Source organism: Rosa chinensis, chromosome 1 (assembly GCF_002994745.2).
Source record: "Rosa chinensis cultivar Old Blush chromosome 1, RchiOBHm-V2, whole genome shotgun sequence".
In the NCBI taxonomy this organism is placed as follows: Eukaryota; Viridiplantae; Streptophyta; class Magnoliopsida; order Rosales; family Rosaceae; genus Rosa; species Rosa chinensis.
In genome coordinates, this window is record NC_037088.1 from 56,668,034 (window position 1) to 56,682,775 (window position 14,742).

The window sequence follows — 14,742 nt, forward strand, 5'->3', positions numbered from 1 at the left end:
ATGTACCGTACCGTACCGATCTAGTTTGGTACATAAAATGTCAAACCACTACCGACCATCGAAGTCGGTATACCAACTTATCGGTATACCGAGAGACTTGGTTGGTATCGGTTGGTTGGGCCTCCAATCGAGTTTATAATTGGGTCAAAATTCCAATGTGATCCATTTGTAATTTTCAAAAGCCCAAGCCAATAAGAAAATGAAAAAAAATCAGAAAAATAAGTATATTACTCTCATTCATGATACATCAACTTCATTGATTCATTTCATCACTTAATTGTTCAGACTTCATACAAATTCAGAAATTCCAATTCATAGTTTATAAAATCACTTCACTGAAAGTTCATACAAACGTACAATAATCTGAATAACTAAACTGAAAGTTCATATGAAGAAACAAGGGAACTAAACAAAACAACAAATAGACAATAGCAGTTGAACCAAAAATCTGCAATCTGCAATCTGTCAAACTGCAATGCTGCCAAACACATGAAATTTGGTGTCAATGAAGCTCAACAATGAACCAAAAATCTAATAACACTCAAGAGAAGACTGCATCACTTATAAGTTTCCTTAGTTTGACTAACCTTCTATCAATGATGATGGAAGCATAAACTGTTAAGTTTGAAAATGCCTGATTAATAGTACAAATATTACATATCAAAACTAGACCACATAATAATTACATTACAACGTAATCAAACATTACATTAAAACTGGACCATAAAAATGCAACCTAATCAAACAATCAAACTGCACCACAGAAACAATCAAACAAAAATGACAGAATGACAAAAACAATCAATTATCAAACAAGTCACAAACTGGACCTCACCTCACCTCTATAATAATGAAAAGCAATGTCAATCGGGACCTGATATCCAAAAGCAAAGTCCCTAACAAAAAACAAAGCCCAGAATTAGTTAATCACCAAAACCTGAAAACTTAGAACGTCACATAATTGAGAGACCCCTGCAAAGATTGATTCCGACAAAAAAAATAAAGTAATGGGTTCAGAACTCACAGATAAAATATCCACTTGAAAGAGACCGATTCGATTTCACTTGAGATTAATGGCAACACTGCAACAGAGATCGATTCCACTTGAGATTCAACATCAGCAAGCAATATGCAAAACAACAAAAACATTAGAAATCACTCAACTTAGAACATGAATTGAATGAATCCAAGAGCTTCTAACTAAAATTAAAACAAAAAGTAACCAAAAGGGAAGACTCACCGGCCGTAGACACAATTTGAATGAACAGATTAACACTTTCTGTGTTTGATTCTTGGATAGTTTGGGCTTCGAAGGAGAGATCGAGTCAACGAGAGGTGGAGAGGGTTTGAGTCTGAGAGAGATTCCAGACGGCTCAGTTCGAGGCTTCGAGGGAGTGAGGGACTTAATGATGTTTCTGAATTCCACCCTTATGGTTTGGAAAGTTTTAGTTTAATCCAATGGTTATAATTTAATATACAATAAAACTATTAATAATCAACGGTTCAGATCAATATATATAAAAAATAAATAATACATATTATATATACGGTTCAGTATGATATACTGTATTTTTTTAAAAATCAAAACCAATACCGTACCGTCAACTCTCTCTCGGTTCGATACTACCGTACCAATAGTTCGGCTACCAAAAATGTCGGTTACCGACTTCTTTGGCTCGGCTCGAACTCGGCTGGTTGGTTTTTCTCGGCTGAAAATGCCAGCCCTACTCTGGCTAAATGTTTAGTGTTGCTGCTGTTATTCTGTTAATCTCCATATATCATCTTATTGAACCTACTGTTTCTACAGTCGGTTTGTTCCTAAAAAAAAAGAAAAAAAATCAAGGACAACTTATAGTCAAAATACACACAAAATGATCAACACATTGACCACAACCCATTCATTACTCACAAATAAGATAACAATACGTTACAGCATATTATTATAGATGTAATAATATACATAAACGCTATCACACTAGTTACACACACACGATCGAGAGCAACTGCCATTAATTCCATGTATGTATACAATGGAAGCTCTGGTATCACTATATATAGAAGAGCATGCATGAACATGCTAATTAAGCCTTGAGAGCAGCTGCCCTAACTTTTTATTTAAAAAAAATAAAAAAGCATGAGCATCAAACTGATCATCCCAAAATCAGCTGTTATATGCATAAGTGATCAGAGACTAGATGATGATGGACTAATCAAAGTAGTTCAAACATCAGATCAATGACCTCGACTCCCTAACTAAAAACAGTGTATAATGCATGCAAATTAAGAGTAACGCAAGCAAGAGTTCTTTAGTACCAAGGAATTTCTAGTTTCGGCATCTTACATTTTTGGTGGAACAAACCTATATTTCTAATTAATGATGTCTTACATTGACGAACTCGGTTCTCTTTTTTCTTCATCCGTGACTTTCACTCCCTATTTAACCAGTTTTGGAAAACTTGTTTCTCGTAAAACTCAGCTAATTAGGTAGAATTGATGGTGTGTTATAATATGTTGGTAAGTTATAAATCCAATATTGTAAAGGTCATGTGTTCGATTCTCACTAACATATATATGAGTAGAGTGGGCTAATGGTTTTAAAAAAAAAAAAACTAATTAGTTAGAATTCATAAACTGAGCCTAATATTTAGATTTTAATACATATAAAAGATTATGCGAGATTTGTTAAATTATAGAATTTTATCATATAATTGTGTCACAGCTGAAGAAATATATCTTTAATGAAGGTCATCTTAGACTGCTTTATTAAGCCATATGTGTCAATATATTTTACCACATCATATGCACAAAAAATTATTCGAACAAGAAATTAGTGTCAATAGACATTCACTAGGGGGCCTCCGCAAAAAAAAAAAGCGATCTAGGGTTTGGAAAAAACAGAGGAGGCAGTGTTGCTTTTTCGGCTGCGCTTTCCTGTCGACGACGGCTTCCAGCCTCATCAATGTGCGATGGGCGTAGCCAGATGGGTGAGGTTTCGATTGGAGGCAAGAGGTAATCAAGTTTGGGGGTTGCAACAGGAGACTGCTTCTTTCTCGCAGATGTTGGCAATGACAGATCGGTGCTCCGCTGCAGATCCGTTGTGGTTTGGCACTGGTAAGGGACTGCATGGTCGATATGGGCTTCAACTATTGGATCTGACCACAAGGTCACCTACCTCTTGGTGGCGGGCTGCAACAGAATGGTTGGGGCAGCGAGGAGTGGTTATCTCGGCATGGTTGCAAGGCATAATGGCATCGGGGCTTGGTTGGGGCAGTGTTGGGTCGAAGAGTTTTGTTGAAATCTGGGTTTATAATGGAGGGAGACATCAGAGCTGGAGGTGCTGGGTAAGGATGCTAGAAGTTCCACGACCTCAGGGTCTAGATTGGTGCAATGGGAGGCTAACGCTGATGTCTGGTGAAGCCTGGTTCGGTGGCGCTGGGATCGAGGTTTGGGAATTCTCTCCATGGTGGAATTGTCCTTGGCTTGGATGGCAGAATATGGGGGTCGAGTTTCACAATCTCAATCCCAACTTTACGGTGGTGGTTTCTGTGAAGCTAGAGTCAATTTTGTGGAGATTGAAAGTTAATTGTGGCAGCTCATCTTATTTTTTTAGGGTTTTACTTTTTAGTTTGTGGTTAGGCTTAATAAGTCCCTCCTCTTTTGAGAGAGGGTTTGGGTGTTTTAGTGTAGGGTCGATGCCATTATTCTGGTGTTATGGTTGTTCTGTTGTGTCATGGTTTGGTCTTTTGTCGGTGCTTTTTTGTTATCAACGTGATGGTGAATCACTCTTACACGTGGTCTGGCGGTTTTGGGTTGCGGTGTCCGAACGGGTGAAAACAGTTCATTTTAATGTTGGTGGCTGAGTTGTATCGGTACATGTTTGGTTGTTACTCATTGTAGCTCGCGGATATGAGCTTAAAATTTGGCTCATAGAAGTCATTTATGTTGACGGTCCCGTATCTATAGATCTAATGCTATGTAATCTGTTTAGTTATTAATGAAATTTTCTTCTTCTAAAAAAAAAAAAAATCTTCGAACAAATACATTATTCGCAAATTTAATATACAAAATAAAATAAAATAAAACATTCGTAAACCCCAAGTTGTTGAACCCTCGGAAATTCGAAAAACTATTATAAGAAGTGACGCAACATATTTTAGCACTCCATTTGGGCCCTCACCTCTGTTTATTTCTGGTCTAAAACTTCCATATTATTTTTGGGCCTACAAGTGGTTAAGCCCAACAACTCGGGTTCCCACCAAATATATAACAGGTAGGTTTCATTCTCACACCTCCCTCTCAGTTAAGCCCTAGAAAACCCTAACGCTCGGAGAGTCGGAGGCGCCTCTGCTTAGCTTGCTCTTCTCTTTCGGTCAGTATTCATTTTCTTCATCAATAACTGAAATTGTTTCGATCTGTATCCATTTTAAGCTCTTATCGTTTCATGTTTGCGCCTTGTGATTTCAATTAGTGATTTTTTTTTTTTAGGGGTAGCTGGATTCTCTGTTTGGTTTCTTCGAAAATTTATGGAAAATATGAACCAAAGATTTGATCTTTAGCGTGTAGATCTATTGGGTAATTGCTTTTATTATATTGGTGTGGATATTGGGTTTTTAGGGTCTGTGTTTGTATTGTGCTTGTTCTTGTTCTTGTAGTCCTTGGTGGAATTCCAGGGCATTACGTTGAAATGTAAATATTTGGTTTATTATTGTAGGATGAAATTGTTTTGGAACTGGGTTAAAAAAGATTTAAACTTTTGAACTAGCTAGAATTTGGTGCGGCCTTGTTACAATGGTGAACAGAGCTTCGGTAGTCATTTTGATCTGTTATGTGTTTAGTAGATAGAAATGGGGAAAACTAACATGGGTGTTGGTGGTTGCTGTGAAAAGATAGTTGGACTGGCCGGTTGTTATGTGAATATGGATGAAGTTAGGAACTTGGCATGTGCTTTTATGGTTTTGGGTGTTATTGAGTAGGAGCATATTGAGAGAATGAGAGCAGTGGTTTTATGTGTGTTTCTGTTTGTTTGATTTTTTTCTTTCCTGATTTGTGAACTGAAGTCCTGGATATTTTTGTTTTCTTATGCAGCAGCAACAATGGTGAGAGTTAGCGTGCTGAATGATGCTCTCAAGAGCATGTACAATGCAGAGAAACGTGGTAAGCGTCAGGTGATGATCAGGCCGTCATCCAAAGTGATCATCAAGTTTCTTATTGTCATGCAAAAGCATGGTAAGTATCCATTACTTCTGTTTTTGTGAGTCCATTTTTATGAATGTATGGATATTTATGTTTATGGTTTTCTTCTTTAGGATACATTGGAGAGTTTGAGTATGTAGACGACCACAGGTCTGGTAAAATTGTGGTCGAACTGAATGGAAGGCTTAACAAGTGTGGGGTCATTAGTCCTCGTTTTGATGTTGGTGTGAAGGAGATTGAAGGTTGGACTGCCAGGTTACTTCCTTCAAGACAGGTTAGTCAAGCATTAGCAGTTAGCTTTCTTCTCGGAAAAAAGCGTTGCAGTGGTCTTTCAAGTTTAGAAATATGATATGATTTAAAGGCTCCGTTAAGTATACATATTTAATCTATAATTGTTGTTTTGAACAATTTTTTTGAAATTTTAAAAGATTAGCAGAACTCTAGGTGATTATATATAGTGTGGCCTTGAATTGTGATAATTCGTGCTCATCCTTCACTGGGCACTAGTGGTATAATTAGTTGCCTTGTTATGAATCAAAGTGATGTACATTTATACCCTTTTCGCACTCTTACCTTATTAAGTTCACCTTACAAATTTGATCCTGCCACTTTCAGTTGAGCTTACTTCTTTTTGTTTGATCTTGCAGTTTGGATATATCGTGCTCACCACTTCTGCTGGTATCATGGACCATGAAGAGGCTAGAAGAAAGAATGTCGGTGGGAAAGTTCTTGGTTTCTTTTATTAGGCCAGCTTTCTATCTAGAATGAGACCAGGTTTTTCTGCTGCTGAGGACTTTGTGGGTGTGCTGATGCAGAACATCATAGACTTTTGTGTTTGTGTTTGTGTTTGTGTTTGTTTTGGATGCTTATAGAGATTTATTTAATGGGATTTGTTACTTCATCTATGGGATATTAATGTTTGTTTGTCCACACTGTCTTGTGGTTCCCTGTCTTAAATTATTGAATGAAATGAAGAAATTTTGACTCAGTTTTCTTATCTTAAATCCTCCAAATACAATTTTGCAATGCATCGGTGATATTGCATATGCTGTTATTTACCAAATTCATGGTTATTTGTTGGCAAGTTATCTGCTGGACAATTAGCTGGACTACAACCGACAGTGTAGTTACAAATGATGAACGAGATCGAGTCTCATTTAGGGATATCTATATGGATTTTTAACCAACTAATTTATTGTTGGATTCTCTGATCTCCAAAGTGTGGATGTTTCATCAGATTCAAAACATGACCCGCATCTGCTGCTCGAACTTCTGTGGAAGAAGACTTCGGATGTAGGATAAATGCTCTTAACTTTGTGATGCACTTTGCGCGATTATTTGGAGGTGCAATCAAAGTCGTTTTAACTTGCATATGGTCAATACAAATTCCACATATAAAGACGTGTACGTACAAAGACAATATTTCTAGATTATAAACAAAAGAGGATGGATTGATGTTGATGTTCGAGCACAAAGACAGTAGTATATAAACCAGCAAAGGTTTTATTGGGAGAGAGTGCCCAACTAAGTAGCACTCTCCATTGACATAGCTGGAATTTGAAGCATAATATAACTAATTTAACACAAAGAGAGACACAGAGAACAGAGTTTCTGGAATAATGCCAAAGATCGTAGTTGCCCTACCGTTGCTGGACACCAAATGCCATTCATTCATAACCTAAACTTCAATCATCTTCCTCGTTGCCGTCACCATCTTTGTTGGTAGCAGCAGCAGCTGCACCACCAACTCTACCTCCAATGTTGTCACCGCCACGACTCTCGGACTCATACTCCATTCGAAGAAGATCAAAATTGCAGATGTCGATGATAGAGATCAGAGAGAAAAAGAGAGATTAGTGCTGGAAAGGTGACAGACAAACTCGAGCATGTCTATGACGTTTTGTAGGTGCAGGAAGTGGGCAGGGGATCTTCCCAGGATATACTCCATCCCCAACTTTCTTTGGGTTCTTTTCTGTTAACCTTTTTCTCACTCTTCAATCCTTTTTTATTTTGTTTGGCACCCAGAGTTTTAGTCTTTTTTTAATTTATGGAAGCGTTGACGATTGTCAATCACACGTATATGTGTTTAAGTCTTTTTCAAATTTATGAGAGTGTTGACGATTGTCGATCACAGATGTATGCGTGTTATTTTATAAGTTTTTATATATTTATAAATAATGGGTAAAATTTCAATAAAAAAGTACTTTATAACCCTTGCGCAATAAAACTCTCGTGAGTCGCGACATATTGTGTATAAGGCTTCCTCTACACGCTCCATCCTCTAACTAGAGGAAAACGTTTGATGGAATGTTTCAAAAAGAAGTATAAAGTTTTTCTTAAAAAAAAAAAAAACTCTTGATTTTTTTTTTGTGAAAAAAGACTTCATTGTATATTTGATGTAACAGAGCTAGAGTATACAAAGAATGACTACAGAACCACTAAACCATGGGAACAAACTCATACCTATACAAAATCTCTTGAGAGTCTCAAAATATCTTAATTTTGTTAAGACAAAAATTATTCAAATTCATTTTCGTATGCACAGTTGTCATAAGCTTATACGTATATATGGATCTCTCTAAGCAATGATAGATCAATCATCGATGTACAATCGTGAGCTTCCATGACCCATATTTTCTTTATGATAGAAAAATATGCCTTTCAAACATAAAAAAAATATGATTGATGAATTGATTAAATAAATTTGAAACTAGTAAACATTCATGTTCTTCTATCTTTTTAAATTTGAAACAAGTAAAATATTATATTTTCATGTAAAAACTGTTGAAAATTTATTACAAAGTTCGAATTTAAACTTTTTTACCATCACATGAATCATGAATGATCAATTTTAATGAATTTTTTTTTCCAAAATATTATGAGCAAATAAATTCATATATATTCTTTATATAGCAGAGAAGTTATCTAGTACAGCAAGGCGTACGGACGCATTGCTTTCACTTACAGAGTTACAGTTACAGTGAAGAGTCCCCCACGTAAACCAGCAAAGGTTTTATTGGGAGAGAGTGCCCAACTAAGTAGCACTCTCCATTGACATAGCTGGAATTTGAAGCATAATATAACTAATTTAACACAAAGAGAGACACAGAGAACAGAGTTTCTGGAATAATGCCAAAGATCGTAGTTGCCCTACCGTTGTTGGACACCAAATGCCATTCATTCATAACCTAAACTTCAATCATCTTCCTCGTTACCGTCGCCATCTTTGTTGGTAGCAGCAGCAGCTGCACCACCAACTCTACCTCCAATGTTGTCACCGCCACGACTCTCGGACTCAAACTCCATTCGAAGAAGATCGAAATTGCAGAGGTCGATGATAGAGATCAGAGAGAAAAAGAGAGATTGGTTTTGGAAAGGTGACAAACAAACTTTAGCATGTCTATGACGTTTTGTAGGTGCAGGAAGCTGTGGACAGAGGATCTTCCCAGGATATACTCCATATATCCCCTACTTTCTTTGGGTTCTTTTCTGTTCACCTTTTTCTCACTTTTCAATCATTTTTTATTTTGTTTGGCACCCAGAATTTTAGTCTTTTTTTCTAATTTATGGAAGCGTTGACGATTGTCAATCACACGTGTATGCGTTTAAATTTATGAGAGTGTTGATGATTGTCAATCACTGATGTATGCGTGTTATTTTATAAGTTTTTATATATTTATAAATAATTAGTCAAATTTCAAACAAAAAGTACTTTATAACCCTTATGCAACAAAACTCTCGTAAGTCGCGACATATTGTGTATAAGGGTTCCTCTACACGCCTCATCCTCTAACCAGAGGAAAACGTTTGATGGAATGTTTCAAAAAGAAGTATATAGTTTTTTTTTTTTAAAAAAAGACTCTTAATTTTTATTTATTTATTTATTTATTTTTTTGTGAAAAAAAAAGACTTCATTGTATATTGATGTAACAGAGCTAGAGTCTACAAAGAATGACTACAGAGCCACTAAGTGACTAAACCATGGGAACAAACTCATACCTATACAAAATCTCTTGAGAGTCTCAAAATATCTTAATTTTGTTAAGACAAAAATTATTCAAATTCATTTTCGTATACACAGTTGTCATAAGCTTATACATATATATGGATCTCTCTAAGCAATGATAGATCAATCATCAATGTACAACCGTGAGCTTCCATGACCCATATTTTCTTTATGATAGAAAAATATGCCTTTTCAAAAATAAAAAAGTATGACTGATGTATTGATTAAATAAATTTGAAACTGGTAAACATTCATGTTCTTCTATCTTTTCAAATTTGAAATAAGTAAAATATTAAGTTCTATACTATATCCATGTAAAATGAAATTTAGTTAATCAAAAAAGATATAAAAAAAAACACGCAACGGCATGCTCTCTCTTTCCCTCTTGAGAGAAACCCTACTGCCACAACCGGCCTTGATTGGTGGTGGCGGCGCCGTAAATTTCTTGACTCTCGGCAAAGAGGTTTCCCAGCTACGCAGTGGCTCGGTGATTAGGACTTGGAAGGTGGCGGCGCTTCTCTTTCTTCTCCCCAACTTGGCGGCGACGATGTTTGGCTTCGACGGTGTTCCAAGATGTTAAGATTGGCTCTGGTTTGTCCTCTTGATGGACCAATTCCTCTTATGGCAGTCAGCTTGGTTGCGAAGATGCGAGATTTCTCACCTCTAATCTCGTCAGTGTTGGGTGATGTCAGAGGGGAATTCGTTGATGGCTGGGTTGCTCAAGTCTATCTGGGTTCAGACTCGATCAGGGGCACTTGGGATGTGATGGTTTGCTGGGATCAAACAGGCGTTGATGGCGTGGAACATTGTGCTGGTGATTGGGCTGGATCGGGTTCGGTCTTATGCGGGGGAACTGTAGTGGACACGGCTGTGTTCGTTTGTCGTCGTGGCTTAGAGGACGAAGATGATGGAGTGGTTGACTGGACGGCTAGTGTCGGCAGTGGTGCGGCGGGTGGTTTTGGTTGGAAAGATGCGTGTGGGCTCAATGGGTTAGGGCTTTGGTTTACCCTGCTCTTTGGGCCTGCATGTGGAGTGGCTGGGCTTCTTGGGCCTTGAACCGGTCTGTGGGCATCAGCTTTAGACGCATAGGTCTAGGGTTTCAAGTGGGCTGGATTACCCTTGTTCTATGGGGTTGGGTTTCCATGGTCTATAATATTGTTTAATTTTTTTTGGGCCGCAAAAACTAGGGCCTTAGTTGAAACAATTTTATGTCTGCTTCGAGGTTTCTAGATTTTTGTCAGAATAATGGTGTGTGGATTTCCTAAAACGTGGGTGTACTCGAGATTTTTTGGGATTTTATTCTTCTAGAATAGGGTTTCATGAGGTTCTAAGGAATGATTTTTTCAGTCGACCCCAAATGGGTGTTTCGTTTTTGTACTGCTTGCTGAATTTTAATGAAATGGCTGCCCTATTTCCATAAAAAAAAAAAATCTATGTAAAAACCGTTGAAAATTTATTATAAAGTTCGAATTTAAACTTTTTTACCATCACATGAATCATGAATCATCAATTTGAATGAGTTTTTTTTTTTTTTTTTTTTTTCAAAATATTATGAGCAAATAAATTCCTATATCTGTTCTTTATATAGCAGAGAAGTTATCTAGTACAGCAAGGTGTACGGACGCATTGCTTTCACGTACAGTTAAGAGTCCCCCACGTATTAAACACGGAGAAAGAGTGAGAGACAGAGCCAAAGAGGTCACGAACCCGGAGGTGACACACACACTCTCTCTCTCTCCCCCTGAGATCTCATGCATTTTCTTCAAAACTTATTGAATCATATACATGCTCTGTTGTTGTTGTTGTTCATTAGTGGTTGCAGAGATTGAGGGTCGGATTTGCAGTTTGTGTTGGTGATATAGTAAATCAATGGCTGCACCACCAAGGGCTCGCGCCGATTACGATTATCTGATCAAGCTCCTCCTCATTGGCGACAGTGGTTAGTAAAACTTCTATCATCTCTTGTTTGGTTCCTCAGAAAAATATGGAAATGGGAAATGGAAGTTGGACATTTTAAGATCCAATTTGGTTTTGGTTTACTTGGAAAGGGTGGTGCCAATGTGATGTTGTATTTCAGTTTTCCAATGGCACAGTTGTTTTTTTGAGCTCCAGTTTGAACATATGGGCGAGTACACGGATTTTGTTGAAAGATCCCATTTTGATTTTGATGAAGACTAAGAATGAGAGAAAGATATGTTTACTTTTGCAAATGAAATGAATTGTGATGAGTAATGTTTGACTCACCCTTTATCCTGAGCATTTAGTGTTTGTGTTTCAGGAAAAAGGTATATATTTAATTAGGTGGATTTAAGTATAAGCGTCGGAGGTCATGGTTTTGGCATCAAAGGGGGTTTATTGCTTTGAGAGGGTTCATTTTGAAAATTATCTGAGATGGATAATAATGATATGGAATTTGATTTTCGTGTAATTGTGAAGTATCAGGAATTAAGTACTTCCTAATTTCTTTTTTCCCTGGGAGACATGCTTATTCTCATCCATGAAGCTTTTGGTTCTGAATGACTAACAATACTACCTAAATTCAGGTGTTGGAAAGAGTTGCCTGCTTTTACGATTCTCTGATGGCTCCTTCACAACCAGTTTCATTACCACTATTGGGTTTGTATTCTTAGAAACTTTGGACATTTTGTATTCAGAAACTCTTTAGCATATGAAATGTTGACATCACATTAAGTCAATTGGATCATGATTTAGGCTTATAGACTATGAAAATATGGCATTATGAATTGAAGTGTGTTTTCTTTTGAATGTATTATAGTTAGACAAACTAGAAGCTTCATGGAGATCCTTATTTAACATCTCTTAGATAATGATCTTTTCTTGACAGAATTGACTTCAAGATAAGAACCATTGATCTTGATGGCAAACGAATTAAGTTGCAAATCTGGGACACAGCTGGTCAGGAACGGTTCCGGACAATCACGACAGGTGTATGTTTAAGATTTTACAAAGTTGATTTTCAATGGAACTTGCACAGCAAGTACTACTGCCTTACTTGAAATGGGGGAACCTGAAGTTTACAAAAGGAACCAAGAAAATAAACTTTTGTAACCTAGATAGAGAAGTGTTGATTCAGATGCAGTTTGACCAACTATGTAGATCCCTGGGCCCCTTTATGAGAAACTTGATTATGTATAGGTGGTTTATGATGTACTAGGTCAGTCCGGTGGTTGTACTCGGTCAGTCTATAAGTGATTTTGATTTAGAAGTGTTGTGCAGGACTTTTCTCATGTAGTTGTGTTATGCTCTGCAGCTTACTATCGAGGAGCCATGGGTATTTTGTTGGTGTATGATGTAACTGATGAGTCATCTTTCAACAGTAATTTCTAATACTTTGATAGCCTGTCCCTTTCATATTCTGTTTTGAAATTTTCAAAGTTATAATGGATTGACATGTAGCACTTATAATTACTAGCCTTTCATTTGCAGACATTAGGAACTGGATTCGTAACATTGAACAACATGCTTCTGACAATGTCAACAAGGTACTGGTGGGAAACAAGGCTGATATGGATGAAAGCAAAAGGGTGTGTAACTTGTATTTTCTCCCTTACATAAAATATGGACATTTGGTTGATCATCTGTTTGATTTGACATGAGGGTGCTAGCTTGCTCGCCTGATCTTCATGTATTTGTTGTATATGCGCACTGCCGTGGTTTATCAATGAAACTGTTTATGTGTTTAGGCCGTGCCAGCATCTAAAGGTCAAGCTCTTGCTGATGAGTATGGTATCAAGTTCTTTGAAACTGTAAGTAGCAATCTATGCCTTAGATTTGGTGTCTACATTAGTGCTTGAGAGTTGCTTCTATTGAGAGAATATGTTCTGCTGCAGAGTGCAAAGACAAACTTGAATGTGGAGGAGGTTTTCTTTTCAATAGCCAGGGATATCAAGCAGAGACTTGCAGAATCTGATGCCAGGGGCACTGAGGTGTGTCTTTATTTCCTATCAATAAGAAATAAATATTGACCTTGTGCCACCCCCCACCTCTCCTCTCTCTCTCCCAAATCAGTAGTTTTATGCCATCCAAATTGGGAAGCCTTTCTTTCCACAAGTGTTCTCTCAAATGTTGATGGACCCCTCTTTTCTTATGGTTTCAGCCGCAAGCACTCAAGATGAATGAACTAGGCAATGAAGGTGGTCAAGCAGCACAAAAATCATCGTGCTGTGGTTAGTAGAACAAAGCAAAGGCTCATTTGATTGCACTGAGGTTGGGTTTAAGGTGAAATCGACTAGATGGTGGGCGCCTCAGTTAGATCTAAGTCTCCACTACCAGGGATTAATATTAACTTTGTTTTTCCTCATTGTGAAATTTATGACATGACAATTTCTACCCTTTGTGGTCATTGCATCTGTGTGGATGCTTGCCTTGATGTAGATAGATAATCAGGTTTGCTTCTTTATCAAGAAAAGGCTTTAGGTGTTTCCCTTGCCTAATTTAATTGTCTTTTAAAAAAAAAAAAAAAATTTAATTGTCTTCAATTCAACCCATTTTACTGCTCATATTGTTTATCCATATTCTTCAAATATACTGATCCTGACAATAATGCACCCTGGTCTCACGTCTGTTGTATATCTGTGAACATACCTTTGGAGTCGTGAAAAAATCTAATATATCATAATTCATGAAAAAAATTTCGGAATTTCAGCACTGTTTTTTTTTTTTTTTTTTTTTTAGTTCTATTAATTGGAATACCATTTTGACAATTATGCTTTATCAACAGTGACTTCATGGAATGAAAGAATTTGAATAAGAATAAAAATTAACATAGTTTAGCATGTTTGGACGTGTCACATGATCATCATATGAATTTATTTGTTATTTGAAATTCGCATGTTCCATATATATTTACTCTTAAAAATGCAACACTAGTCCCTTGATAATAAGAGTACAAATAGCTGCAAGTTGTGAGGGTTAGTATAGTTTCCTCTTGCCTTCTCCCTGGTGTGCTACCAACTCAATCTGATTGCTTTGAACAATCCTACTCCCTTTGGGTGCCTTGTTCAAGATATCTCGTCTCGTTTATGTCCTCTCAGTTCCCCACTTGACTCTTCTTTTCTAGACCAAATTATAGAACATAGAACATAAAGAATAAAATATGAAAAGAATAAATAAAAAATAAATAAATACTGTGAAGTATTTTTTTTTAAATAACGGCTAATGCGATTGTTCTTAAATATTTAATTAATCAAATTGTTGAACATAAGAATTAATGAATATAATGCGAAGTATATAAATCAAGCATGGAGCAGATAAACATTCAGCGATTCCATTTCCCTAAAAAAGTATCAGAATATTGATGTTACTCAAAATTAGTAAAAGAAATGTTGCATTCAGCTCGATCAGGTTTATAGAGTTGTCAATTGACTTCGAATGGTAGATTGGGATTAGCTAGAACTACCCTTTCCTTTTCTTTTCCAAACGATTATAAAGTTTTCCTTTCCCTACCACTCTACCCTTCTCCAATCAGGCCCCAAAATCTTTTGCCTTCTTTTCACGTACACATCTAGCAAACCTGTATTAAT

General features: G+C 36.8%; 2 protein-coding genes across 3 annotated transcripts; both read left to right on the forward strand.

Moving 5' to 3' along the window:
* The first annotated feature begins 4,234 nt into the window (after positions 1 to 4,234).
* LOC112182625 (40S ribosomal protein S15a-1) lies at positions 4,235 to 6,190 on the forward strand. Of its 2 annotated transcripts, none has more exons than XM_024321133.2 (4): positions 4,235 to 4,369; positions 5,086 to 5,226; positions 5,307 to 5,467; positions 5,841 to 6,190. In XM_024321133.2, exons 2-4 carry the CDS (start codon positions 5,094 to 5,096, stop codon positions 5,937 to 5,939), a joined length of 393 nt encoding a protein of 130 aa, XP_024176901.1. In that variant the 5' UTR covers positions 4,235 to 4,369; positions 5,086 to 5,093; the 3' UTR covers positions 5,940 to 6,190. The 2 variants fall into 2 exon arrangements, with proteins under 2 accessions (XP_024176901.1, XP_040364693.1); XM_040508759.1 differs by having other exon boundaries at positions 4,257 to 4,369; positions 5,089 to 5,226.
* A 4,651-nt stretch (positions 6,191 to 10,841) lies between these two features.
* Positions 10,842 to 13,665, forward strand: LOC112165119 (ras-related protein RABE1a). Its single transcript, XM_024301552.2, has 9 exons — positions 10,842 to 10,912; positions 11,013 to 11,138; positions 11,743 to 11,815; positions 12,045 to 12,145; positions 12,471 to 12,536; positions 12,647 to 12,744; positions 12,904 to 12,966; positions 13,051 to 13,146; positions 13,317 to 13,665. The coding sequence occupies exons 2-9, from the start codon at positions 11,069 to 11,071 to the stop codon at positions 13,389 to 13,391; spliced, it is 642 nt and encodes a 213-aa protein (XP_024157320.1). The 5' UTR covers positions 10,842 to 10,912; positions 11,013 to 11,068; the 3' UTR covers positions 13,392 to 13,665.
* The last annotated feature ends 1,077 nt before the right edge of the window (positions 13,666 to 14,742 follow it).